Source organism: Neopelma chrysocephalum, unplaced genomic scaffold (genome assembly GCF_003984885.1).
Source record: "Neopelma chrysocephalum unplaced genomic scaffold, ASM398488v2 Primary Assembly neopelma1_24, whole genome shotgun sequence".
Lineage (NCBI taxonomy): Eukaryota > Metazoa > Chordata > Aves > Passeriformes > Pipridae > Neopelma > Neopelma chrysocephalum.
In genome coordinates, this window is record NW_020897693.1 from 17,024,659 (window position 1) to 17,052,600 (window position 27,942).

Below are 27,942 nucleotides of genomic sequence, written 5' to 3' on the forward strand. Positions count from 1 at the left end.
CTCTAGGAGAAGAGTGAGTTTGTAAAATAGAAAGGGTGTTCTGATACCTGACATTCCTTGAATTTGCTTGTGACTAGTTCTGAGTTATTTTTCAGCTGACTCCTAAGTTTCTTTTTGGCAGATTGCTCTTTGCTGTCACCTTCAAACACCCCTGTCCAGGAAACTGTGCATATTAATAGATCTCTGATTTCAACAGTATGAGGAGGATGAACATGTTCCTTTTTAGTAGAGGAAATGTTCGTACATATAACATGTACATGGAGAAGAACTGTGATGTCACGTTGTATTTAATGTTTACCCTAAAACAGATGGATCTCTTAAAAATATCTTCTTTCTTTCTTTTTTTCTTCCTTTACAGGTGTTACGAGTAGCAGTGAATGCTCCTGTGGCCGTAATCATTTTACATGTGCTGTCAGTGCTTTTGGTGAATGCACGTGTATCCCTGCTCAGTGGCAATGTGATGGAGACAATGACTGTGGGGACCACAGTGATGAAGATGGCTGCAGTAAGAATACCATCTTTGACTTGGATTTGGAGAATAGAATGTCTTTTTCTCTTCTGGTGCTTCTCTGTTTTACAGGCAAATCATACCATTTGTATGATTGATGTTTTGGGTTGTAGATGACCTACCTTTGACTGACTTCAGCACTCAGAGTCCGACAGAGCACCAGCATAAAGCACAGCAAAACACCCACTCTGGCTTTTGCAGCTGGTTTTAGATGGCTGTTGGACATGAATATTTTAGAGGGAGAAGAGGAACAGAGAGAAGTACTTTTTTTTCCCCACTCTTGCAAAAGCACTATCTGTGAACTAAATTATACGGTTTTGCTGTAAATATTAATGGAAAACAAACAGTGTGAAGAAGCATTTTGAGAGTTTCTGCCCTCTTAAGCAAAATTCTAGTTTTTGTCCTGGCTGCCCTATAAAGGGAGGGAAAGGTAAAAACTGTAATAATATTCATTGGTCTTGGGATCTGCTGAGAGAAGTTACCTTGCAGCTACTGTGTATCTGCATAGTGTTGACATCTCTGTAGCTGAGCCCAGCTAGGTGAGAATTGATGTATAATGTCAGTTTGAGTGGGTTTAGCATTATACAGATTAATAGAGAAAGCCTCTTTCCCTGGAGTCACAAGTAAGTTTCTTTCTTACCTCATCTCTTTGGATTGCACAGACGGTGGTAGAATTGAAGGGTGGAAAAAAAGGCCTGTTTTCATGGAACTCCTTTCCTGAAAGGAAACCCTAGAGCTGAAGATTTAAGGCTCCTGTCAAGGAACATGAATGAGGAGGAATTTATCTTCTCTCATGGATCTTTTTTTAACCTTCCCTGGTTTCTGCTGTTGATTAGTTGTATGGAAAGGAGCTTTCCTCATCTTTGAAATATTGTTTTAGAGAATCTCTTCTTCCTTAAGTGTGGGAGGTGTCAACCTAGCTTTGTGAAAATTTGTTTCCTTCTCACTTCTTGTTTCTTCAAATTTTGCAAATATTGAGCAATGTGGAAGACCTTGAGTGAAAAATGGGGTTTTGATAAATCAGCTACCTGCAAATTGAGATGATCAGTGTTTGGTTTAAAGATGATTAGTGAAAGAGTTGTTGGGCAAGGAAGTGACCTTAACTGGAGAAATCAAAAAAGGGGATAAAAACCCTGCATGTTTATATCCAGTAAAGAAAAGGACCAATATGAAAACTTGCTATGCTTGAAAAAGAGGAAATGGGGATCTGGGAACTGAAGAAATAAAATTAAAGTCTCAAAAGAACAGGAGGGAGGAGGCTCTGCACAATTGCACAGGCTAAAAAAAGGAGAATCTGAGCAGGAATAAGGGGCTTGGGGAGGTAAGGAATATCCAATAGCTAAACTGGTTTTACTGGCTTATTAAGCACAGAGGAAGATCCCTTTTTTGTTTGTTTGTTTGTTTGCTGGGGAGGTGGGGAAGCAGGGGGATGATGGTGGGATTGTTTTGGGTTTTTTTAGTGGGCTCAGTAATGATTTAGACAGATGATACTTGTTGGTATGATCTTCTTTGTAATTCAACAACGAGCACGGAAAGTTTTAAGCCAGGTAGGCATGGTAGGACAAGGGGGCGGGAGAGATAAGATCTTCCATAGGAACTAGCAGGAGGTGGTTCAAAGCTAAAGAGTTGTTTGTTCATACAACATATGCTTAAGCTGTGAATCTCCTTGCCACAAAACATTGATTCTGAAATTTCAAGCATTCTCGGGCAGCAATCTCACAAGTTAATGGATGTATAATCCACTAAGGACTGTTAAAGATGAATATGCCACCTCTTGTTTGGAATTCTTTGTATTACAAATAGAGGCAGATTTTGTGTTCTGAGGAAGAACATCTACTTTCATGCTACTCTGTTCCACTCTTCTCTTGGCATCTACTGATGCATCATGTCTCTCTGTGGCCTGAAAGAGAGGAACCTTTGGCCTTGCACAGTAAAGCTGAAGTTATGGTGTATCCCTAATATATTAAGGAAATCTGGCCCATATGTATTTGAGTGGAAGCTGTACAGACTGGGAATTAGAACTGAATTGTGATCAATCTGCTGATATTCTTGGGACTGGAGGTTGGGAAGTATATGAGGTAGAGGCAGACAACCAAGTGAGGCAGAGAATGTAGGAACTGGATTTGAATTCTGCCTTCTTTAATTTACGGTTTCAAAGGTAGTTGGCCACTGCAGTTAAAAGCAACAAAAAAAGCTTCTATTGACAGCAAAAGGAGGGCTAAGGAGAGTCTCCATCTTTTAGTGGATGCAGAGGGTAGCATAGTGTCAGGAAACTGATAAAAAGGCTGAGTTACTTAATGCCTTCTTTGCCTTAGTCTTTAAGGCCAAAACCACTTGTCCTTAGGATATGCAGCTCCTAGAGCTGGAAGTTAGTGACAGGAACCTGACTGAAACCCTCATAATCCAGAAGGCAATGGTTAGTGACCTGCTATGCCAATTAAACACCCACAAGTCTATGGGCCCAGATGGGATGCACCCAGGAGTACTGAGGGAGGTGGCGAAAGAACTTGCCAAGCCAATTTCAGTCATTTACCAGTAGTCCTGGTTAACTGGAGAAGTTGCATTTGACTGGAAATAGCAAATGTAACACTCATCTACAAGAAGGGTCAGAGGATGATTCAGGGAACTACAGGCCTGTTAGCCTGACCTCAATACTGGGGAAAGTCACGGAGCATATCATCCTGAGTGCCATCACACAACACGTGCAGGACGACCAAGGGATCAGGCCCAGCCAGCATGGCTTTACAAAAGGCAGGTCCTGCTTGACCAACCTGCTCTACTTCTATGACAAAGTGACCTGTGTCGTGGATGAGGGAAAGGTTGTGGATATTGTCTACGTAGACATCAGTAAAGCCTTTGACACCATCTCTCACAGCATTCTCCTGAAGAAAGTGGCTGCTTACAGTTTGGATGGGTGCACAGTTCTCTGGGTGGAAATCCTACCGGATGGCCAGGCACAGGGAGTGGTAGTGACTGGAGTTAAATCCAGCTGGTGGCCGGTCACCAGTGGCATTCCCTGGGGCTCAGTATTGGGGTCAGTCCTGTTTATTATCTTTATCCCTCAGTCAGTTTGCAGACAACACCAAGATGGGCAGGAGCACTGATCTGCTGGAGAGTAGGAAGGCTCTACATAGGGATCTGAACAGGCTGAATCAGTGGGCTGAGGACAACCGTATGAGGTTCAACAAGGCAAAATGCCAAGTCTTGCCTTTGGGTCACAACAACCCCAGGCATCGCTACAGGCTGGGGGATGAGTGGCTGGAAAGCTGCCTGGGGAAGAGAACCTGGGGGTGCTGGTCGACAGCGGCTGAACATGAGCCAAGCAGTGTGCCCAGGTGGCCAAGAAGGCCAATGGCATCCTGGCCTGTATTAGAAACAGTGTGGCCAGCGGGATCAGGGCCACAGTGATCGTCCCCCTGTACAAGTGTCTGGCAAGGCTGCACCTTGAATCCTGTGTCCAGTTTTGGGCCCCTCACTTCAGAAAGGACATTGAGGTGCTGAAGCATGTCCAGAGAAGGGCAATGAAGTTGATGAAGGATATAGAAAGCATGTCTTAGGAGAAGCGACTGAGGGAGCTGGGGTTGTTTAGCCTGGAGGAGGCTCAGGAGGGACCTTGTAGCCCTCTTCAACTACCTGAAAGGTTGTAGTGAGGTGGGTGTCAGTCTCTTCACCCGTGTCTCAAGTGGAAGAACGAGAGGAAATGGCCTTAAATTGCACTAGGGGAGATTCAGATCAGGTATTAGAAAAACATTTTTCACTGAAAGAGTGATTAAGCACTGGAATAAGTTGTCCAGGGAGGTGGTAGAGTCACTGTCTCTGGAAGTGTTCAAGAGGCATCTGTATGTGTCACTATGTGTCACTTGAGGGTGTGGTTTAGGGGTGATTTTGGTGGTGCTGAGTTGACAGTTGGACAAAGGTCTCTTCCAAGTTTGATGATTCTGTAATTCTGTGATCTCATTCAGAACATGACTTGTGCTGTAGGTCTCTACAATTTAGTGAGAGAGGTAAACTATCATGTACCAAGAAGGACAGTAGATTTGACGAGTTAGGAGGGGAGATAAAGAGCAGCATTTATTCAGAGTAGAAAAGTGACTGAAGGGGAAGGACTAGAATATGAGTTGCCTTTTTGAATATTATGTTGTGGTAGAAAAAATACAAAGAGGAGAACTTTTTCAGCTGACAGCCAGCAGTACTTTGAGTGCAATTTAGTGGACATATGAAAGCAAAAATAAAAGTTAAGCAATGGGGCTAAGGATGCTATAGAAATGTTAAGTGCATGGCTTTCTTGGAGTGAAATTTTGGACTTCTCTGTTTTGAATTTAATTTATATATTTATTTATTTATTGACTTCTACCAGGTTTGAAATCAATCAGTTTCTTTTAAATACAAATACTGACCCGAAGGTTTGGGTTGTCATGATGAAGTCATCATACAAGGCCCAGATATATTCAAGACCTAGTTAAAAAATTACTGAGATTCCTCAGAAACTGTGGGGCTAGTCTTCATGCTGGAATGGGCCCAGTGGTTCGTTCTGGTTCATTATGAATCTCAATCAGTGCAACCACTTATATGGAGTCTGAGATGCTAAAACAATCTGGATTCTTTTCCAGCAATGTATGGAAGTGCAGCTCTGAGTTTTGAAGACAGGAATTATAATATCATCAAGTAGATGTCTTTGATTAGAAGAGTGAAAAGAAGTGTTTGCAAGGAATCCCACCTTTCCACTGGCCTGCTACAAGCTAGTTTTAGAATTTTCTTTTTTTCTCCTGTGAATGTCCTAACTTTCCAGAGGAATAAAACTGTAACTGTACTTTTTTACGGTGTACTTTCCTTCCATGTATCATATGCTCATATGTATACTGTAAGCCAATACAACAAGAAGAACAAGTTTCTGAGAAAATTCTATTTCCTTGGGAAAAAGAGAGGAGAATGGGAAGACAATGGACTATTGGACTCCTAATAAAGCAAGAGAGTGAAACACAGGCTGGGCATAAAGGTGAAAATTGGTTTAGCAAGTCAAGATTCAGTCTTGCATCTGTGTGTATATAGTACTGCATGTACTTGAGTAATTGATTGGAGTTCACTAAATTCTGTATTATTGCAATTTTCTAACCTTGAATGGGTACTCTGTCACTTTGTTAAAGAATGATAGCTTGAAACACAGTGCATGTGATGTAAAAAAAAAAAAGAAAAGCAAGATACTTGGCAGTGAGAGGAGTTACAGCTATGAAAAACTAGAGCAGACACAGGGAACACTTACTCCCTTGAGACATTTTCGGTTTCAAGATAAATTCTTAATATGTGGTGAGTTTTCCTTTTGTTTAGTTTTTAATGTTCTTTTACAAACTATAAAACAAATTACCACTTTCTGAGTTGGTTGCACTAAGTTTTTCCTCAAATGGTACCGTTTCTGGACATCCCAAACACTTTGCACTTGTTTTGGTGTCCTTGGAATGTCTGCCACTCATAGGTATTTTCCCACTGTTTTAGGGAAAGCCCTGCCTCTGCTTACCTTTGACAGAAACTCTTTTCCTTGCAAATTTGAAGCCCTGCTGTGATGGAAGCCAATTATTCTGTGACATGCTTGCTTCCTGCTCTGGATCATGTTTACAAGCCAGAGTGCTGTAGTAATAATATCAATAAGCAACCTCCCAGCTGTCATGCCAGCTTCATAGGCTTTCTCTAGTGTCAGCTCTCTGGCTTGCTGACAGTATCTGGTTTGGAAGCCTTTTGCTACACATGCACAGAGTAGCTCAGCTGCCTTCCTACCTTGTGCCAACAGAGACTACTTTGGACTGTCCCTAAAGAAAGCCACATGCAAGCGGAGGAATGGTTTTCATTCTGCCCTCCTGTATGCCCTTTGAAGTCTAGCATGTGTGAATGAGTCCTACTTCCTGTGGCAAGGGTGAAAGGACAACTGAGTAAACTTAGCCTGAGAATTCATAAATAGTTCTGTTTCTCCTAAGATATGTCAAATCCCCTCATAACTATCCCCCCAGAAGAGCCTTCTTGATGTGAATTTTGGATCTGTATCATACATAACCAGCCTGTAAATTGGTAACTTCTTGGGACACAGAGTTGCTTGCTTAGCTCCATGCACTGTTGTACAATACTTTTTCATTTAAAGGGGCTGAAGGAAGAATTTACTCCTTGTACCTTAAAGATTACTAAAAGTGGTCTGTTCCCATCTCATTGGGAAATCTACACAGTTCCCATTGAGCTACAATTCATTCAAGTCCAGGAGAGAGTCTCTTCCTTGCCAGGAACAGGACTGTCAGTATAGCCTGCTTATCAGTCCCACAACAAAAATTGTTGAGGTGATGCGGGGATAAAAATCTCACAGGTCTTTTACTAAAATTAATGGAAACTTTAAAAGAAATTTTCCCTCTGCCCTTCACTTAATCACCGGTCTTAAGCACAGATGCAATGGCTCAGGTGAAGCTTCATTTCTAAACGTCAAGTTTTATGAATTAGGAACTCCTGTTAAGAGTTCAGTATTCTCTTGTAAACACACGAGTTCCATATCTGCAACTTCGTCATTTTATTGAGCTCAGAGTATGTGTGTTTCATTTAAAAGGCATCAGAATTAATGCAGTGCCCCCTCGGGCAGAGTGCTTGTGATCAAAGGGCTGTGAAAGATTGGGTGCTGATAGTCTTTTAATTTTTTTCTTTCTTTTTCTTTTTTTTTTCTTTTGACCAGCAGCATTCTCAAATATAGTTCAGCAGTGTGATTGGAAACATTTTATGCTACTCTGAAACAAGGGTTTCCAAAACATCTGTTAGTAAAATGCAATGTCTCCTATTTCTTTCTGAGAGTGGACTAACATCCATTATTTGTGTTACTGGACTTTTTGCCCACTGAACTGCAGATCTCAGCAAACAGATCTCTGTTTGCGGGTATCTGTGTACTCATACACAGGCATGGCTGTGGACATAGCTGGGGATCAGGCTGCAGTTTGCTAGGTATGCATATGCTAGTATGAATTATTTTTTTTCAGTTGTATTTTTTTTTTAAATTAACTTCTCGTTCTTCACATGAATGAGAGTTTGTCTTAAACAACCAGTATTGTTCAAACTGCTGTGTTCCAGACCTGAACACCGGTTGCTTGCTGTTCTTGGGTACAAAGCAACCTGCTCACCACAGGCAATAGGGATAAAGTGTTCAAAGGACAGTGGGACGTGATTCAGTCTGCGTTTCACCTTATAAACTTCCCTTTCCCCCCCCCCTTCCCCTTCTGCTTGGCAATAAAAGAGCGTCCTGTGTAATAGGAGTTGGGAGGGGGGAGGAGTAGCAGGCTTATGATAGACATAGCTTTGCTGAAACCTTGGATGATGTCCAGTGTGACCATGCAGAGGGATGAGCTCAGGGAAATGGTTGGAAGTTCAAAGACCTTTTTGTATTGCTTGCTGTCAGTTGACAGATGTGTTCTCTTGAGCTGTTTCTACTCAGCCTTGCTCTTTCCACTGGTTCCCCTTCCTTGGGCTTGCTCCCTGTCCTGCCTCTCTGCTCTGCCTGGGGATGGCGAGTTGGTCCCTGTCTGTCTAGGCATTTGCCTGCCTTCAACTCCATTCTAGGACTTGGCTTAGCTCATCTCTTTTAGGAAAATATTGTTTCTTTGTATAGATATAGAGAGATCAAGCTGGTATTGAGCAGGGAAGGGGGGTTGAGTCTAAACTGTGTTTACTGTTGGCATTACCTAATCCTGCTATGAGTAGTGGTGAAAGCATGTTAGTGCAATCTGTGATTGCTTGCTCATCAGTTGAAGCGATGCCTATGAAGGACTTGCAGCTGTCTTAGGAAATAATAAATATCCTTCATTTTACAGGTTGGAGAAGGGGGCTAAAGAGGCAGAACTGTCCCATGGTCATGCATCTGTATCAAGCTGGAAAGAGAATATGGGGGTTCAGTTTCTAGTCTTCTAGATGCTAATCCAGCTTGTCCTCCAGCAAGATGAAGAGGTCATGCTCTATCTCTGTCAGCGAAAGGAATTCCTGCTGCTTCAGTTGTATTGTCATGTGCCCTTCTTCTGACTATGGGTTTTAAAATAAGCTATATGAGTTAAAGCAATACACTTACCAGATTGTATAGCTGCTCCATCATGTCAGGACAAAATATAGTGGAGGTTGTTTGAGTGTCCTAAGTGTGACCTCTTAAGTTCTGAATTTCCTCCTAAGTTCAAATTTCCAAACGCTTTGGATGTATCTTCAACTGTACTAAATATTCACTCTGGGCTAGTGGTATGCCCTCAGCTTTAACTCCATAGGAATAAAACGCATCAAAATATGAAGTAATAAATGTCCAGCAAAAGAGCTGATTAATAACAACCCTAGAGGAAAGGGCTGTACAGTGGAACTGAAGCCTAACATGTTTAGAAAAATAGAAGGAAACAGGAATTTTCTGTGTAGGCTCTTTGCTTTTTAATGGGAAGAAGGAATGGTGGACTGGGAGGGCAGAGCTAGGAAGAAGGGGTTAGGAAGAAACTGCTCCCAGAATCTCTTGCAGAATCTTCTTTTGAAGCATCTGTTTCTGACCGTTATTAAATACAGGTTCCAATTATATGTGGATCCCTGCCCTGATCTCACTGGCAGTTTCTCTGCTCTATGAGACATTAGCCCTCATTCATTAGTTTGGGATTTTTTATCTAAGTAGGTTTGTGGTTTTTCTTCCTTCTTTAAAGGAAAGCTCCTGTAGAAGGGGATTTAACACCACCCCCCTGCCCCTAACCCCCAGTGTTGTCTGGCTAGCACACACTTGCTATCTGCTGAGTTGGGAATTTGGTTCTCATAGCAGTTTGTGTTTTGCTCTCTTTCTCCTGCTCTACCTCCCCTGTGCTTGAAGCTCAATTTTTATATCTAGGGGGAGTATGAAATTGGCTGAACTGCTCCCTGTAGGGGTGGAATTTCATTTTATGTTGTTACCTCACGAAGGGGTGCAGCAGTTCAGTGGAATAATGGTATCCGTCTGAACCAGCGCTAATGGCTTAACCCTCTGGGAACCTGAAGAATTCTCCCCTGGAGAGTCAGCATGCAAATTCCCTTCCAGGTGGCTTCTGTGCAGTCCTTTGGTGATTAGTCACACTAAAGCATACACTGGGAGGATGGTCATAGTCCTGAAGCTGCAGCTGAGGCCAGGGAAGGTTTGCTCAGCATGCAATGTATGGAAGTTGTGCTTGGGGAAGAGAGGTCTCGTACGGGACTGACCATCTGAGTCCAAAAATGTCTTGGTTTTGTTCGGAAACAGAGTTTGGGAAGCGGAGAATTTTCCAGTTCCACCTTCCCTAGGGAAAAAGAGGAAGCTCCTTCTTCATTTTGCTGCAGCAACGCAAAGGTTCTCAGAGAAAATGCAATGTAAGGAAATGGGCCAGCTATTGGAAGAGCAGGGTGCTGTCAAAACTGGAGGGTGAAAATACAGATTTGTATGCTTCCCTCTCTTTTATACCCCTCTGAGGCCTAGAAGAAGCTGGATATGACCTGGATAGATATCTGCATGTGACATCCTGGGCATGATGTGAGGGACCTTTTCCTAAGGGCCAGTGCCAAATTCTGTGAGTGTTGAGAGCAGCTACATCTGCAGTGATGTTCTCAGATACAGAAATGCCTATGCCTGCCACACTACAGGAACAGCTGAGAAGATGATCTGAATTTGTGGTTAGAAAAAGAGACGTTAGAGCAAGTCTGAATTTAACTGCACTAGTCTAGTGTATTCTTATGGTGGGGGGCTTTTAGGACGGTCCCTTGGTGAGATATGTTGGAGGACTTGCTGTAGAGAGCAGTGAATGATTCAGTATGGTATAATCCATGCTGCTGTCATAGGACTCTGGCAGCAGTCCTGGGCCGAGGGGAAACAGAGGGTTGAGAAAGCTGGAAAAGCTGAAAATGTGTCTATTTGTTCTCCTTATTTAATCCTTCTCCTTTTGTGTGTGGCTGCTGTCTTCACCTTCTTCTTTTACCCACCTCCCTCCCTTCATACTCCCACCTCCAGGAGAGTGTTGGCAAGGGAAGGAGTAGCAGCATAGCAGAGGAGGGCTGGCCTGCCTGGTGACAGATGGGAGATGCTGTCGGCAAGCTGGGCTGGGATGAAAGGGTTTCAGGCACTAGCCTTTCTAGCCCTCGCCCCTTCACATCGCCGAGCCACACCTGTCAGGAACAGTCTTGTGCAGCCCCTTGCCTATCACAGCTGGCAGCACTTAAAAGTATGAACCTCCTGGGGCTGAGTGTTCCTCTCATCTGTGGGGGAGAGAACAGGGCTGATGCTCCCCCTTGAATTCCAGCTTTGTGGCTCCAGGCCTCTTCAAACACTGTGGATTTGTGGTTCCACTCCATTGCCAACAGACTCCTGTGTAGGCAAGCATCATCCCATCCCTGTCCTCTTCTTCTGTCCCTTCTGGAAACCTCTAGCAGGATTTGGATTCTGTTGCCCACACCTGAGGTACAGCAAATTACCCCCAGCAGTGGATTCCTGCTTCTCAGCTTCTACTTGCAGATTTCTTGACAAAAAAACTGGCAGTCCCTGTGCTGAAACACATGCTATAGCATGTTACCTTGTAAAGTCCTGTTCCCCAAAACATTGCTTCTTATAGTTCTCACTCTAAAGAACTTGCTGTGTAATAGAAACAGGATGGACTGCACTAGGAAACAGGCAGGTAAGATGTTAATAGTATAATTTTGCTTGTTATAAAACAAGTGCAGTTATGGGAGGACAGCAGGCTCAAGGATGAAAGAGAAAAAAAGAACTCAGTGGGGGGATTGCAGCAGCTACTTTATTGTGGAAAGGTCAGTGTTTCTCTGGGGAAGAGAGACTGCCAAGCTACAGACCTACCCTGCCCCCCATCTGAGGAACAGGTCTTCCTGATGACTTGAAATTTTATGTCTTTTGTTTCTAAGAGGTGTAGCCCTGCTCCCTCAGGAGGGAAGGAACTTTACTTTCAGGATAGAAGCTGGCTACAGCTCCATGAGGTGTTTCTTTGTTCTTGCAGTGCTGCCCACTTGCTCTCCCTTGGACTTCCACTGTGACAACGGAAAATGTATCCGCCGGTCATGGGTCTGTGATGGAGACAACGACTGTGAGGATGATTCTGATGAACAGGACTGCCGTAAGTCACCTCTCTGAGGGAAGAGGGTGGGTGCAGTGCCCGCATGCCATGGCTGGAGAAAGTTGACCCTTTTTATTGCAGGAATTGAAGAGCTTATTCACTGAATCAGACTTCTGTCTTGAAATAAGCTATATCTTGACTCTGACAGAGGTGTGTACCTCTAAGCCCTTCTGTCTTGGCACCTGGCTTGCTATTTAGCTGCCTGTTCTGGGGGAGGGGATGCTTCTCCATCCAGCTGTAGAACCGTTTATGCCCTGCAGCCTTGCTAGTTAATATCCCATGAAGTACTTCCCTGAGCTGAGCTCTTTGTGCCCTCCCCTGTTTGTGGAAACACCTAACCCCTGCCAAATCCTACTGAACTGGATGTCTGGCTGACTTCCTGTGGCCTCAGGTTCCACTGTCTGACTTTTCTGTGGTGCTGGGCTGTCACCAGCATCCTGTCCCTTCAAACAGAGCTCCTTGAGGAGAGGGAGGTGCTGTAAGGATATTGCCCACACAGAGACGGGTTCCCTGAAAGCTGACTGTCTGCTGCCATGTGAGGTGCCATCCTCAGAAGATATGCCATGGTAGCCTGTTAGCTGTGAGCATTGCTGATGTGCTTCTACAAATTATTAAAATGGAGGAAATTTTGCCTGAGTCTTTTACTCTCAGCCTCCTCCTTTCCCCTTTGTGCTGAGGACAAGAGTTACTTGTGATTGGCTTCCATTAGCAAAAGGTGTTCAGGGATACAACTTTCATCCTTCACAACAAATCATCAGATCTGTACTTGGCAACACATGCCGGAGAACCAGCGTGTTATGTAGCACTAGAGCTTCAGCTTTGCTGTAACTGTGCTGGCATTAGGCTGCAGTTGGGAGCAGAACTGTTCTGCTCTCTGGTTGAGGTGGTTGCAGCTCCTTAGTAAGCAACACTCCGCAGCCCTTGAATTCTACAAAAGTTTTGTGCATGGTGCTCCAGAGTGACTGATGAAGGAACCCCATCTCAAGAAATGTGAAAACAAAGTTCTTGGCTGTAAAGTATTCCCTGTCCACTCCTTGCTTGGAAATCAGTTCACTTTTTGATCAGTATATCCCTGATCTTTGCCTTCCTTTTTGGGCAAAGGGCTGGGAAGCAAGGTTCAGGGGTTGGCATCATGTGTGATGCTCTGGAACTCAGGACTAAGCTCTGGCCTATTCAAATATATTAATGAAAGGACAGGTATGTAGGTCGGTGTCTGTTTGGTTTTCTGTTTTTCATAAAATGTTGCAATGCCCTCATATCTTAGACAACAGTGGAGAAGAGTGTGACCAAAAGATTTAGAGACTAATGAAAGGAAGAAGGGAAGGTTCTGTGCATAAAAGATTCCTAAGGATTTTTTTAGATTAACAGTAACCATAGGAGGGTTTCTGTTGGATGAAGTCCTCGGGTGCTAATTTTGCAGTCCCTTTCCTTTTCTCACTGGTCTGCAGGCAAGCTTCCTTAGCAGACTGACAAGGAGGGTGGAATGAGGCTGCAAATACCGAGGTGTTCAGAAGAGGAAGTTCAAATTTTCCGTCTCCTTTCCTTTGAAGACAGCTTTGGCATTGTTGTGAAAAGAAGGTGGAAATATAATACAATTAGCAGTTATTTGTTCCTTTAAAAAGAGGCCTGGATTGCCTTTTTTTTTTCCTGTGCAGGGATATCTCGAGTCTGGCTTGGGCTGTGCTAGAATACCAGCACAGGATGGGTGGCTTCGTCTCTGTGTTCTGTGTACTTCCTTCAACCTGTGTTCTCAGTTTTTAGAGGCATCTGTACTGTTGACTTGTGAATGGAATGGAAGAGAGACACTCAAGAAATCTCACAGTTGCTCTCCAACATTGTGGTGTCCTTGGAGGACAGTGTTGCTCAATTTGTAACATGTCACACATTTGGTGTTCTGCAAGCTAAATCTTCTTGCCTTGCCTTCACCTTGTGCCCATTGTGTCCCTGCAGCTCCACGGGAGTGTGAGGAAGATGAGTTCTCATGTCAGAATGGATACTGCATCCGCAGCCTGTGGCACTGTGATGGTGACAATGACTGTGGCGACAACAGTGATGAGCAGTGTGGTGAGTAATGTGGTTCTGTAAGTACTGCCCTCCCATACTTTAAAAGGAGTTGTGCAGACTCCAACCTGTGCAGCTCTAGGATCCCCTGAGCATGGTGAAGGCTCACAGCTGGCTTTTCTGGGCTGGGCTTGTGGGATATTCCGTTCCATGGGCTTGCTGCTTGGGACCTCAGGCTATGTGGCTTACCTGCAAGGTAAGAAAATCACTTGAGACATTTTATTCCTTGACATTGTGACTTGTGAAGTCCCATTGGATTCCTTTTGAATCCAGCACTGTGTGTCAGTTAAATGAACAATGATGGTTTTGCTCAGGCCTTGCCTGACATGGGTACATGTGGTTTAATGAGAAGTCTCGTTTGTGGGTGCCCTAGGAGCTTCTGGAGAATGCTATAATGATTTTCTGGGTACTCTCATAAAAACCAAGGCTTTGTTTGCATTGCTGTCTCTACAGATATGAGAAAGTGCTCAGAGAAGGAGTTCCGTTGCAGTGACGGCAGCTGCATAGCTGAGCACTGGTTCTGTGATGGTGACACAGACTGCAAGGATGGCTCAGATGAAGAGAATTGCCGTAAGTGCTCTCCTTCCTTTGTAACCACAGGAAATAGCCCTTTGGACCTGCACTTGTCTTGGGGTTTGGCACATTTTCTGCAGCAGAGATCAAAAACAAGTTAGTCCTGCCTGTACTGGCAGCTGTGCTGTCTTCAGCTGCCTACCCCAGAGGGCACAAGAGAATGGTGTCTCTCTTGTGTTACCTCATAGGCATACTTTGTCCATGCCTCTCTGCTTCTCTGTTCCTTCCCAAGGCTGTGACCTTGAGTCAGAGCAGGAGGCTTATGCTTTACTGGAGATAGCTCTATATAAAACTGTTGGAGCTGGAGGGCAGGGGGGAAGGGAAGAAAACTATTCCCTTCTTTTTTCTCTTGTCTGACTCTTGACTGAAATTTTGGAAGAGGGGTGGTGCTCTGCTTATTGACGACATCCTCACGTACTGCACACTACAGGGATTGCCTGCTTGCCCATCCTCTTTTCACTTAGATGCTTTTTGCAGGATGTTGCCCAAAAAGTGACTGATGGGGAAGGGAAGGCCATGAGAACCCACAACAGTTGTTTTGTCCTTCACAGGCTTGTAGCAAGTGAGACAGGAGTTTGTGTCCCTTCCTGACCCATACTGCCTGGCTTCTGTGTCAGTGAACACTGTCTGTGTCTCTGGAACTTGCAGTGGTCCCTTCCCCCACCCTGCTCTCCTCTGAGAGCATTTTGCAGAATTTGTTCTAGATAGCAGGAAACTTCAAAAGGCTCTGGGAGGGGGATCAGGGCCATCATCTCCTGAAGGGCAGGGGGAGTGGATACATGGGGGCATTGTCTTTTATCTCTCCAGATAATGAGAGTTGGCAGGAAGCCAGGGGCTGCAAACATTTCTGAGCCAGGAAAGGGCTCTAGGAGGAAGGGAGCCCCTTTCCTTTTCCCCTCTCCCTTTCTCGTTCCCTTGCCTGTCGCTTCGCCAAAGGCCATGGATAGACACCCGGGAAGGGAGGGGAGATGATCCAACATTGCCTCCTATGGGAGTGGAGGGGCACCCCAGGACTGGTGCCCCTGCTTCTCTGAGGTGGAATGCTACTTCAGTCCTGGCTGGCATTTGACTCCATAAGGCATTTTAAGTAACTTGCTAAGAAGCTCAGTTTCACTACTTCCTGTTCTTTTATCTTCATCCATGTGGTTGTCATCTTTTCCTTATCTCCAGTCATGCTTATCATTCATCTAGGACAAGGTGGGACTGCACTGTTCTTTTTTTTGTGTTTTTTTTCTTTCCTTTTCTTTTGGGGATGTGTGTGTTATAACTGAATAATACAGGATGATAATTTAAGTCACTGAATTCATTTTCTCCTCAAGGAGACCCAAACACTGCTTTCAGACTCCTTTGGTGAGGCACACATGAACACACATTTTTTTATCTAGCCGCTGGACACTCATTGAATTAAAGCTCTTCAGGCTCTGCCAACTGCTTCAGGTTGGAGAGACAGATGTAATTCACATCCCAGACTATTCTTTCTTTTCAGTCTTTCTTTTATCTTTTGTTTAATAAATTTATTTTCAGAACTCTTCAGTTAGGAGACTTGTATGCCTGAAATATACAGTTCATTCTCCGGAGAGTATGAGAAGAGGTGTCAGATTCTGTTGTGTGGGACTCAAAATATTTTCCATCCCTTCCCACTTAGTTTACTGCTGAACAGAAAACAGTAGGCAAATCCTTGACCATAAGTCTGTTGGGCTTCGCCCAGGGTCATCTCTCTGGCAGTACTCCTTACTGAAAAGGCATGGTTGTTTTGTTGAGAGCTTGAGAGGAAATGGAGGGGGAAATCCTCAAAGGTCAGGTGTCGACCTGGGCATCTTGCTGCTTGCTTGCTTCCTTTGGTCCTCAAGAGCTTATTTTTGTTAAAATTCTAAAGGAATCACTCCCTACTTTAACACTGCATTCTGACATGCCTCAATCCTTAATGCAGAGCTACCCCAAAAGGTGTCTCTGTTTTTCCATCTGTTTTTGTATCTACCCTTTTCAGATTTAAGCAATTTAAACACTTTCTGGAGGTTACTAATACATAGTGTTTCAAGTATAAGATAGAATGTGACACTCTTGGATCCTCTTCCTTATTCATAGCTGTTTGCTTCTCTAGAATTTAATAGCTCTTGAAAAGTTAAATGTTTATAGACTAACATCCTGTGTAACTTTTTTAAAAATTATTTTTAGTGGATTGTCTGCATAGGTGTCTTTATATATAGGTTTAACCTGCTTTTCAGTGAAGCAAAAGCAGCATTCAAGTTCCTCTCAGTAATACAAGTCATGCAGAGATATGCAACAATGGCTAGAAATTTCTAACCCCCTTCCATTGAATACTTGCTAGTCCATTATTGGACTGAGAAGGTTGCTTCTAAACTGGATTGTACCCTGTCATGTACCTCATACATTTTTTCTTTGATTCTCTTGTTAGCATCAGATGTTCCAGCTGCCACCTGCAGCTTGGAGGAGTTCCAGTGTGCATATGGACGCTGCATCTTGGACATCTACCACTGTGATGGTGATGATGACTGTGGAGACTGGTCTGATGAATCTGACTGCTGTAAGTTAGCGCAGGGTGATGTGCTGGTCCAAGCATCTGAGTTGCAAACCTAAAGGGATTTTGCATTGGCTGGAGAGGGGTTGCGGTGTAGACAGCGATCTAATTGTTCGGACATAAGCTGGCTCTTTCATTGTTAGGATTTTTTTAACTCTGGAAAGTGAGAATAGCGATGAGAACTCTGTAGTAAGTGCACTTCTGCTTACAGGAATTAAAGCAGTTTCTGGGAGAAATCTATTCAGGACTAAGTTTCATAATAATGGAGGGTAAGGGGTACTGAGGAGCTTTGGGGATGTTACGTTGGTCTGAGTTTGCTCTTTGTATTTTTTACCATCTCTGCAGCATCTCACCAGCCTTGTCGCTCTGGAGAGTTCATGTGCAACAGTGGCTTGTGCATTAATGCTGGCTGGAGGTGTGATGGAGACTTTGACTGTGATGACCAGTCAGATGAGAGGAACTGCAGTGAGTGCTGGAAACTGGTGGAAGCATTCAGTTTCTGTGGGTGCAAAAGAGTGTTTGGGACTCTTAGCTTTGTCATTGGGTCACTTCTGATCCTTCTTGCTTTTTTGGTCCCTCAGCTACATCTATGTGCACAGCTGACCAGTTCCGCTGTAAGTCAGGGCGCTGTGTCCGTCTGTCCTGGCGCTGTGATGGGGAAGATGACTGCTCCGACAACAGTGACGAGGAAAACTGTGAGAACACAGGTTTGGCCTGCTGCCTTGCTGCTTAATAGCTAATATTTCCATCCTCAAGGTAATAGGTGGTGAAGTCTCTTTTGGATTGCTTCAGTGAGTTCAGCCTAGAGTTTCTGCCCTTCCCAAAGAATGGGATTTGTGGTCTGTCTTACATGTTTGCGAACTTGTCCAAGTCTGTGTGCTTGAACTAACTTAGATGATGGTGTTTTCTGGTCAAGTATCAGATCCTTCTATCTTCCTATCCTGTCCCTACACTGTGAATTACCACAGAGGTCTGAGACTATTGCATTCAGACTTGGAAACATTATTAATGTGCACTGTTGCTACCTTTGTCATATGAGCTGTGTCTAACTTATACCTTCTAGATAGTTCGGGATAGCTTTCATGCTGCATTTTGAAATTGTGGAGCAATTCTAGCAGGCAGTGGGATCAAAAAGGACATTTAGTGGAAGGGAAGAGTAAAGCCTTTGTTTTAGAGGTTAAGGGTGTCAGCTTTCCCCTTAGATGTTTGCTCAGGAGTCACTTTTTCTAGTAATCATTTCACATATCTCCATTCTTTTGTGTGATAATGATTATAGAGAAATGGAGAGTTTCAACAGACTCTAATGTTGTGGTAGGATTCAAGGAATGTCTAGAATCTTCTCTTTTCCTTAAAGCCTTCAGGATTCCTATAGGCCTTGCCGAGGAATAGCGTGTATTTCTCCATCTATTTATCCTAGTGAGTGGAGCCCAACTATGTGTATTGACCCTGCTGGATCAGTGAATTCTAAACAGAATTTAGAGGTGACAAAATGGATTTGTGGAACTGTACGTCTTGTTTTGGGGCGGGCTGTTGAGGAGTGAAGAGTGAATGTTCTACAAGGATAGCTAAGTTCAGAGGACCTGAACAGGCACACTTTGTAGCCATTTGAGAGCAGCTGCTTCAGATTGGTCAGCTGTCATGAGCATCAGTGTGGTGATCCTGGAAAAAGCAATTGTACTTAAAGACCAACTGGTAACCCTGTTTTCTCATCCTGATAAAACAGTACTTAGAGGTACTGAAAAAACAGTTGCCACCCAGAAGCCAAGTCAAGCTTCCAGAGCCTGAAATTCAACTTTTCCACCTCAAACCAATCCCAAGGTGGTTGAGTACAGCTATTGTTACTGTAAGGTTAGTTGTGCAGTTCTGCTTTAGGTCTATGGTGACAGTCAGGAGGTAAAAATTAAATTGAGACTTCCAAGCAGAATGTGTATTGACTCATCTAAGCGACATAGTGTGATGTCCCAATGTCTGTAGCAAGAGGTAAAATCCTCTTGGTTTTAGAGAAGAGTTGTATTTTTATTGGCCACAGAGAGAAGACTCCTAAAATACTAGGCGATCAACTGATGTAAGTAAGGATCTTTATGTGCAATATGGCAAATGAAGTCCAGGTTTCATAATCCTTCATATTAAGTATTTCTGTGCTCTGGAAAGTGAATCTGCGTGTGATTTGGTTTTATGTTCCCAGTTGGTGTGTCCGTTAGTTCTTAACTGTACTTGTTAATCTCACGACTACCCTTTTCCATGCTGCTTACATGCAGTCTGCCAGTCTTATTGTTTCTTTGCTGGTAACTGTATTGTCCTGTTATCTTCCTAAGATTATCAGAGGGTGATGATTTGGAAACCGCTCACCAAGTCAGCTTAAGAAGTACAAAAAATAAGAGGCAACAGGACAGTGCAGTTATTGCTGAAGAAACAATCAGATTGGTAAAGTCCCTACAAACAGTATTACTTTACTTACAAGAATTCTGTACAGTCTCTGTGCCGACAGCAGAAGTTTAAGCATGTAGCTTGTGTGAAATCCTGTTGCCTGAGCTCAGATTTTAAGGATGCATGTAAATCTCATTCCAAGTCCAGCACAGTGCAGTTAGGGCTGGACAAGATGCTCCTACTTAGGCAGGCTTAAGATCCATAGCCATGCTGGGATGACAGATCACGTGATTAAAGTGAAGAACTGACTCTTCCTTTTTACACACTGAGTAGGATTGTAGAATCTGGAACCAAAGAGAGCTATGCCAGGACCTTCCAGTCATTCTGAGAGAAATTAATTAGCTGAACTTCACAGTAAAGCAACAGTGGAATCAGACTGGAGGAGAGTTTGCAGGCCTGCAAATCAGCATAGAGATAGGTGGAACAGTAAGTTGTGTGAGATGAGCTGAATTCAAGGAAAGAGGAAGTCATGGATTTGTGTTCATATGAAAAGCTTGTTACAAATCATATAAAATGTTCTGTGTCCTTTTCTTCGCCATGGCAGTAAGCTGTGGTGTACTACATTCCCCTCCTTCTATTGCAGGCACCCCTCAGTGTGCCTCAGACCAGTTCCTGTGTGGGAATGGGCGTTGTATTGGCCAGAGGAAGCTGTGCAATGGAGCAAATGATTGTGAAGATGGCAGTGATGAGAGCCCACATCAAAACTGCCGTAAGTCCTCTCAAGTTCAGTCTTAAACACAAATGGAGGCACTCTAATGTATGGGAGTCAATCTGTTGTTACTGAAGAATGTGTGTAAGAAAGAAAGCCTGGAGTGATAATGGGAGAGAGTTGAAGACTGAGGAAAAAGGCCTTCGTGGTTTTGCCAATTACAGACTGCACACAAGGAATAATGGGGAGAAGATTATGATCTCAGATATCAATGTTTGTCTGCAGAGACAGTGAATCCTAAAAACATGTTATTCTGAGCTCTGTTGTCCGGTTTAGTAGTGGCCTGCAGAGGAGAGCTCTGACTGTGAAGAGGAAACTTCCAGCACAGCCTGTGTTCTCTCTCTCTCACTCAGCTTGGTTTGAAGGGTGACTGCTGCCTAACAGCTGAGGGCAAAAGCAGCTGCCTTGTGGTTTCAGCTCAGTTATCTTCACATGTTCCTTTTGCAGGTCCACGAACAGGGGAGGAGAATTGCAATGTGAACAATGGTGGCTGTGCTCAGAAGTGCCAGATGGTACGAGGGATGGTGCAGTGCACTTGCCACACAGGTTACAGGCTCCTGGATGATGGCCGATCATGCCAAGGTGGGTTTTTGGAGCAGTAGCCTCCTCCCTACTGCTTTGATATGTCTGACGTTGATGGCTATGACAGGGTGCAAATCAGAGTGTGAAGCATTAAGCAAGCTATAGATGAGATTACCTGCTTTGTTGATAATCTATGTAATGGTAACTTTCTCCCTTTCTCTGTAACGTGCAGATGTGAATGAATGTGCTGAGGAAGGTTACTGCAGCCAAGGCTGTACCAACAGTGAAGGAGGCTTCCAGTGCTGGTGTGAGCAAGGCTACGAGCTGCGACCTGACAAACGTAGCTGCAAAGCTCTAGGTAAATGGGAGTTCAACCTGCCAACACAATTGGAGGGTGTGTGTTGGTCCAGTTCTCATAATTGTCTCTAATACTTTATTGGCAGCATTGTGCTGTACACCAAGCCAACATGTGAGCAAAAGGAAGTACCTGGATTTGTATTGGATATGCCCAGGTTGCTGGTGATGCCTGTGAAAATTTTGTGTGATTTTTGACTACTGTTTCCTTTCCCTGTCAGCAGAAAAGCCCCCTTAGCTTCTTTTCCTAGTCCCTTGTCATTCCTGGTGACCCAGACCCTGGGACAAAACCAGCTTTCTGTATCTGTTCAGGAAGTGTCTTAACTTTCCAGTCAGTGATGTTATGTCACACGTCCTTGTGGTTTGACCTTTGTTGCTGGTCACCAATCCTGAATGCTGTGAATGACTGCTGTGTGGACATCTGCCTTTTTTTTAAGGACATCTATACACTTGTTTAACTTTATTCCTTTAATGTAGGATCTGAGGAATTAGAAATTCCATTTCAAGTCTTAAGATGTTAGGATGTTGATACTGTTTTGGGGTTTTTTTTCTCTGCTGTGGAAGTACCTGCTGAGTTTATATCTGGCTGAGGCAGATTTCAGCTGTGTCCTGTCTGCGGTAGAAGATGTAGTAGAGCATGTGTTTGCATGGCTAGTAGATGGATATAGGGAAAAAACCACTGTTGTCCAGCTGCCAAATGGCTGCCTGGTGGTATGGTTTCAGAGGTTGAGATGAGGCGGCTTAGGTGGGACCTGGAATGATTACTTCTTGCGGAGTTAATGTTTGCCAAAAGGTTTAAAACTGCTCATCTGTGAGTCGTTGAAAATATGGAAACAGCTCTCTGAAGTGTTTTGCATTTGGGGGTTGATTTCTTGCTGCCAGTACTGCAAAACTATGTTCTGGGACTTGGTGCAGGGGGAATGGTAGGCAGGACCCTGTCAAATGCTGTCAAATACTCTAATGCTGTCCTTCCATGTATTCTTAGGGCCAGAGCCAGTGCTGCTCTTTGCCAATCGAATTGATATCCGACAAGTGTTGCCTCATCGCTCAGAGTATACGCTGCTCCTGAACAACCTGGAAAATGCCATTGCCCTTGACTTCCACCACAGCAAGGAGCTGGTGTTTTGGTCTGATGTCACGCTTGATCGCATCATGAGGGCCAATCTAAATGGTAGCAATGTGGAAGAGGTGGTTTCCACGGGGCTGGAGAGCCCAGGTGCGTCACCACAAAAAAGGCAACAGCCTGGGGTGGGTGAGTGGAGAAAAGTGGGTACCCAGCATTCAAAATGAAGTTCATCCCCCTGAGCAAGGGTACGGGTTGGATGGAATAGGTGTAAGATGAGTGTCCCACTGGAGTTAATCTTAGCTGGCAGGAGGACTGAACTGGGCTTCTTCTGAAGTGGAGAGAAAAAGGGAACTATTTTTCTGTGCTGATGCATAGTTTCATTCTGTGCTTAATTCTTTCTTGGAGATAGGTGGACTTGCTATTGACTGGATCCATGACAAATTATACTGGACAGACTCTGGGACATCTCGAATTGAAGTAGCAAACTTGGATGGCACTCACAGGAAAGTACTTTTGTGGCAGAACCTGGAGAAGCCACGAGCAATTGCCCTACATCCTATGGAGGGGTAAGTGAAAATGTAGGACCCCAGTGAGCCCTCCATGCACATGCTTCCAAGTGAGCATTGAAAACCCCATTCTTGGTCACAAAGGTTGCCTCTGGGCTCAAGCCTTCATTTGGCACTGTGAGTTTGGGGAACCTGGCAATGCTGGGAGTCTTCAGAGCCTTAATCCTGCTCTGGGTCCTTTGGCTTTCACCAGCTTGAAAGTGCTGGGTGTTACTTTGCTGGCTTTCACTTCTCCCATGGCTGTGACCCAGTGTCATGCTCAAGGTCACAGGACTGATTGTTTTACCCTGATAGGGAGTGATGCTGGGTGCAGTATGTGGGCCATGAGTTTTCTAGCCTGTTTCTCCCTGCCTCCTCCAGTACTATCTACTGGACTGACTGGGGCAACACTCCCCGTATTGAGTATTCCAACATGGATGGCTCTAACCGTCGCATCATTGCGGATACACACCTCTTCTGGCCCAATGGACTGACTATTGACTATGCAGGACATCGAATGTACTGGGTGGATGCCAAACATCATGTCATTGAGAGGGCTGACCTCGATGGGCGGAACAGGAAGGCTGTTATTAGCCAAGGTGAGTAAAAGGGCTATGTATGGGGAGTGCTCTCTGCAGTAAAGACAGTGGAGTAGCACAGTGCTACTCTGAGTTTCAGAGACACTGGCTCCTGCTTCTGTGCTTGTCTCCTGTTCTTTCACTGTGGAACGAATTCTGCCACCACTGAGGGATAGAGTTTGCTACCCAGTCATCAGTGGCCTCATCAAAAGGAGCGTGGCCAGCAGGTTGAAGGAGGTGATTCTTGCTGTCTGCTCTGCTCTTGTGAAACCCCACCTGGAGTACTGCATAAGTTCTGATGTCCCCAACATAGGAAGAACATGGAACTGTTGGGGCAAGTCCAGAGGAGGACCACAAAGTTGATAAGAGGATTGGAGCACCTCCCCTGCGAAGACAGGCTGAGAAAGTTGAGGCTGTCCAGCCTGGAGAAGAGAAGGTTGCGTGGAAACTGTATCACAGTCTTCCAGTACCTGAAGGGGGCCTACCGGGAAGGCAGAGAGGGACTCTTCACCAGGAACTGTAGTGATACGGCAAGGAGTAATGGATACAAATTGAAAGAGGGGAAATATAGGTTAGATATTAGGAAGATATTTTTTACTGTGAAGGTGGTTAGACACTGGAACATATTGCTAGAGAGGCTGTGGATACCCCAACCCTGGCAGTGTTCAAAGCCAGATTGAATAAGGCCTTGAGCAACCTAGTCTAGTGGAATGTGTCCCTGCCCATGGTGGAGAAGTTGGTACTAGATGATCTTTAAGGTCCCTTCCAACCCTTAATATTCTATGATTCTGTGGTTATATGATAGCGGAGAGGAATTGTCTGTTATATTAGTGTAAAGTGTATTTGAGCAGGTTGACTGTAGTAAAGCCTAAGGGGCAGTGAAAAGAGCTTTCCCTTGTCTCCCTGCTAGCCTGAGTCGTGTTAGACCTGATTATATCCCTGTACTGGATGTCTTTTACAGGGCTCCCGCACCCATTTGCTATCACCGTGTTTGAGGACAGTCTGTACTGGACAGACTGGCACACCAAGAGCATCAACAGTGCCAACAAATTCACAGGCAAGAACCAGGAGATCATCCGCAACAAGCTCCACTTTCCTATGGACATCCACACACTTCATCCTCAGCGTCAGCCAGCAGGTAACTGCAGTGAAGGTAGAGACCCAGTTGAGCCGCTAGAAGACCTGCAGGCACCCATCACCCTGTTGATCATCCACATGTGAGGCTGAACTCGCTACATGTGTGTCGGCACATCCCTGCCTGTGCCCAGGGCTGTTGCAGAACTGGCTCCACCGGCAGTTCTGCTGAGGTCGCTCAGCCCCGGTAAATCGGAGTTGGGTGTTACCGCAGCTCCCCCTGCTGACACCGAGGGTGGAGACCTTTCAGTAGGAAATACCTGGGGCTTGTTTATGCAAGAGCTGTTTTGGGAGGGGGCAAAAGCTCATAAGTGGTCATAGTAATGACTGACACCTCCCTGATTCCGCTTCAATTGCTGTAATCTGCTCTAGAAGTGGATTTATTTAAATTTATTTTAAAATTGAGCCCTAAAAATAGAGTTAGTGCTTTAGTTTATACAGAATCACAGAATATGCTGAGTTGGAAGGGACCCACAAGGATCATCGAGTATAACAACCCTGCACAGGACATCCCTGAGAGTCACACCATGTGTCTGAGAGTATTGTCCAAGCGGTACTTGAGCTCTGTCATACGTTTCCTTATTGTCAATTAATTTCTGGGTAGACGAGTTACCATATCCTTGTGGGTTTTGACACCTCAGCTGATGTTTTTCCTCTTTTTGTTATTCTTTGTTTTATGCGTGGTTGTTTTTGTGTTTGGCTACTTGAGCAGGGAGAAACCGATGTGGGGACAACAACGGGGGCTGTACTCACCTCTGCCTGCCAAGCAGCAAGGATTACACCTGCGCCTGCCCCACGGGCTTTCGCAAGACCAGCAGCCATACCTGTGCCCAGAGTAAGTGAGGTGGGACCACAGTCTGCATGCTCAGATGTTCAATGGGTGGCAGAGGGTTGGCAGTGGGAGTAAGCATCAGCAGCACTTGCTTCCAAGGAGATGCAGCTGAGTAGACTGAGTTAGAAGTATTAAGGTCCCACCAGAAGATGCTTCACCTTTTTGATGCATTCCCCTGTTGTGCATTCTCATTGCCCTCACTAGGCTTTATGGGTGGGGATACAGAGAAACTCCATCCTTGGGTCCTTATTTCAGGGCTGCTGTTGACACCGTGCTGCCTGACACAGCTGATTGTCTCCCTGAAGCTCCCATAAGAGCTGTGTCACTAATGGACAAAAAATTCAATCCCCTTCATTGGCACAGTTTCTCTTAGTTTGCAACCAAGTGAAAGAAGTAGACCAACTATCTCCTAGATTCTCAAGAGCTACTTTCAAATAGCTATTTCATTTGGAGGGAGGTCTGCGCCATTCTTTGAAGAATATGGCTTCGTTCTCTCACCATAGGTTACCCCCCAGGAGAGAGCTCACAACTGCTCTGTTTCCCCTTGCCCATCCACCCCACCCATCCTCTCCCAGTGATGTTTCGCTTCCAGTTAAAGAAAAAGGACCAAAGACTTGCCAATGAGAAATTATATAGGTGGTTAAGGTTGTGGATATATCAGGGAATTGTCTGTCTATCACTCTGTTGTTGAACTTAGAGAAATTAAAAGAAGACCTTTCGACCTTTGATCAGGTCTTGACAAGTTCCTGCTTTTTGCCCGAAGGATGGACATCCGTCGGATCAGCTTTGACACTGATGACCTGTCAGATGATGTCATCCCCCTTGCTGATGTTCGCAGTGCTGTGGCTCTAGACTGGGACTCAAAGGATGACTATGTGTACTGGACAGATGTTAGCACTGACTCAATCAGCCGAGCAAAATGGGATGGATCAAACCAGGAGGTACAGTGTTAACTATGTGTGGAGGTCACCTATCCAGGAGTCTGCTTGAGCATCATATATGAAGCTGCTGGGATACTCTGGCCTTTTAGGGCACTGCAGTTCATGGTGGATTTTTTGTAGTTTGCCTAGTTCCGGCCCAGAAGAGCCCTGAGATCACTAGACACTTCATACACAAGTTTGGTGTATTTTCCTGCTTGTATGGGGACATGAAGCATGATGGTTGTGAGCTGCAGTCAATTCCTTTGTTGTAGCCCTAAAAATCTGAAGTATTAAATCCTGTGTTATGTTCTACATTTGGAACAGGAGTCATGCTCCTTGAGAATGCTTTTTGCACATGCCCTTAGGCTAATGTTACTATAAATGAAGGAAACAGAGTTCAGCGTTTGGATTTGCAGTTTGAACAGGCATGAAAAATAGATGATTCTCCAAATGTAAGCCTTATTTGAACTTCTAAGTCCTTAATGCTCTCTCTTGTGTAGCTTTGCTCTGCTTGGGCTTTTGACTTTTGAAAGTTAACATTGTGAATGGGTAGTGCATTGGGCAAGTGCTTTTTCACTAAGGTCTAATTTCACTTAGGATCTTTTCTTTTTGTTTTTATTTAGGTTGTGGTGGACACTAGTCTGGAAAGTCCAGCTGGACTGGCAATTGACTGGGTCACCAACAAGCTGTACTGGACTGATGCAGGTACTGGGGTCCTCTGCTTTATCTAGACTTCTGTCTTCCTCTGTCTCATTCCAAATTTGTCTGTTTCTGTGTAGCAAAAAAATCTCAGTTTCATCTTGTGCTTATAACAAAGTGTGAATTGAGGTGCAACCCTTAGTTTATTTCTCTTTGCAGAACCCCCAGTACTAATTCTGTAGAAAGATTTATAGTAGAAGTCAATCATCACTGTTGTCTTGCTGCACAGTTTGTGATTGTGTGTGTTTATGTATCTTCCAACAGTGTATCTTGGGGTGCAGCAGGTAGTGTTTGGAGGGTGTTTCTTTGCTGGAGAGTTATAGTTTAGAGAGATGTAAGGAAGATTATTCTTTCCAGCAGTTCTCTCACGCCTGCGTAGACACCTTGGGGGCTTAGGAAAGAGCTGGTTTATATTCATGCAGGACTCCACATGAGTAACAGCTACAGAGATGACTTGAGAGAATGGAAAGTGACACTTTGAGCCCCATTTCTTACCTATCTTCTGGCTATGAACAGAGATGAATGGGAGGGGAAGAATGCATTGTTGTATGGAATTTTGTTTGCCTTAGCTCTTGCAATTCCAGAGGCCTTTGATCTCTTTGTCATTTTCTCTCTTGATTTTTGTAGGAACAGATCGGATAGAAGTCTCCAACACAGATGGGACCATGAGAACAGTTCTAATCTGGGAAAATTTAGACAGACCTAGAGATATTGTGGTGGACCCTGTTGGAGGGTGAGAGATTCTTTCTTCTGGGATAACACAGCAATTCTTGCATGTCTGAAGATGTTCAGGGTCTTTGGTTTTGTGCAATTGCTTTTCTCACCGGTGCTGTTGTTCTACAACCTGGCAAAGACTGAAACTAGAGACCTGATTTTAGATACTAATGGAACAAGATAGGCAGGGATGATTGCCTGTTGTGCTGTACAGCTTGCAGGAGCTGGCTGGTATTTTCATTTGTTTGTCCTGGGGAGGTAATAGCTAAAGATGTGCTACAAAAACTGTTGAGAATGAAGCCCCCTGTATGTTGAATTTGTATTCAAGCTCTCTGCTTATCAATTAGAGTTTTAGTCAGAAGGATATCCTCAGACCTTGTGGAGGTGGGGATAGGATGGATAGGCAAAAGCTTGCCAGCCGTTGCTTTAGAAGTGTTGGAGGTCTTCAATGAAAGCGTGCTATTCTTTCCTTGAGTGGATTACTGGAAGACAAATGCAACAAGAGTGTAAAGGGCCAACGGTAGAGACTGGTAAATAATTGGTTAATTTTTAGACCTTTACCTATTTTCTTGAACCTTTTCCTAGATGTTATACTTAGGCCAGCTCATGGGCAGTAGCTGGTATATAAATTTGGGTATGATCGTAGGTACCTTACAAGAACTCGAGGC

The 27,942-nt window shown here is 44.4% G+C and overlaps 1 protein-coding gene across 4 annotated transcripts in view; it reads left to right on the forward strand.

The window, feature by feature from the left end:
* LRP4 (LDL receptor related protein 4) overlaps window positions 1–27,942 on the forward strand; it is a 96,255-nt gene that overhangs the window by 52,313 nt on the left and 16,000 nt on the right. For 3 of the 4 annotated variants that reach the window (XM_027705486.1, XM_027705470.1, XM_027705494.1), the window contains 18 exons: window positions 359–505; window positions 11,485–11,601; window positions 13,552–13,665; window positions 14,116–14,232; window positions 16,652–16,780; window positions 17,120–17,239; window positions 17,356–17,481; window positions 19,785–19,910; window positions 20,358–20,492; window positions 20,665–20,790; window positions 21,772–22,002; window positions 22,262–22,418; window positions 22,779–22,996; window positions 23,937–24,113; window positions 24,819–24,944; window positions 25,674–25,882; window positions 26,485–26,566; window positions 27,188–27,293. In XM_027705486.1, the coding sequence (XP_027561287.1) occupies window positions 359–505; window positions 11,485–11,601; window positions 13,552–13,665; window positions 14,116–14,232; window positions 16,652–16,780; window positions 17,120–17,239; window positions 17,356–17,481; window positions 19,785–19,910; window positions 20,358–20,492; window positions 20,665–20,790; window positions 21,772–22,002; window positions 22,262–22,418; window positions 22,779–22,996; window positions 23,937–24,113; window positions 24,819–24,944; window positions 25,674–25,882; window positions 26,485–26,566; window positions 27,188–27,293 (2,563 nt within the window). The remainder of the gene's footprint in view (window positions 1–358; window positions 506–11,484; window positions 11,602–13,551; window positions 13,666–14,115; window positions 14,233–16,651; window positions 16,781–17,119; window positions 17,240–17,355; window positions 17,482–19,784; window positions 19,911–20,357; window positions 20,493–20,664; window positions 20,791–21,771; window positions 22,003–22,261; window positions 22,419–22,778; window positions 22,997–23,936; window positions 24,114–24,818; window positions 24,945–25,673; window positions 25,883–26,484; window positions 26,567–27,187; window positions 27,294–27,942) is intronic. The other variant, XM_027705479.1, reaches the window with a different exon arrangement.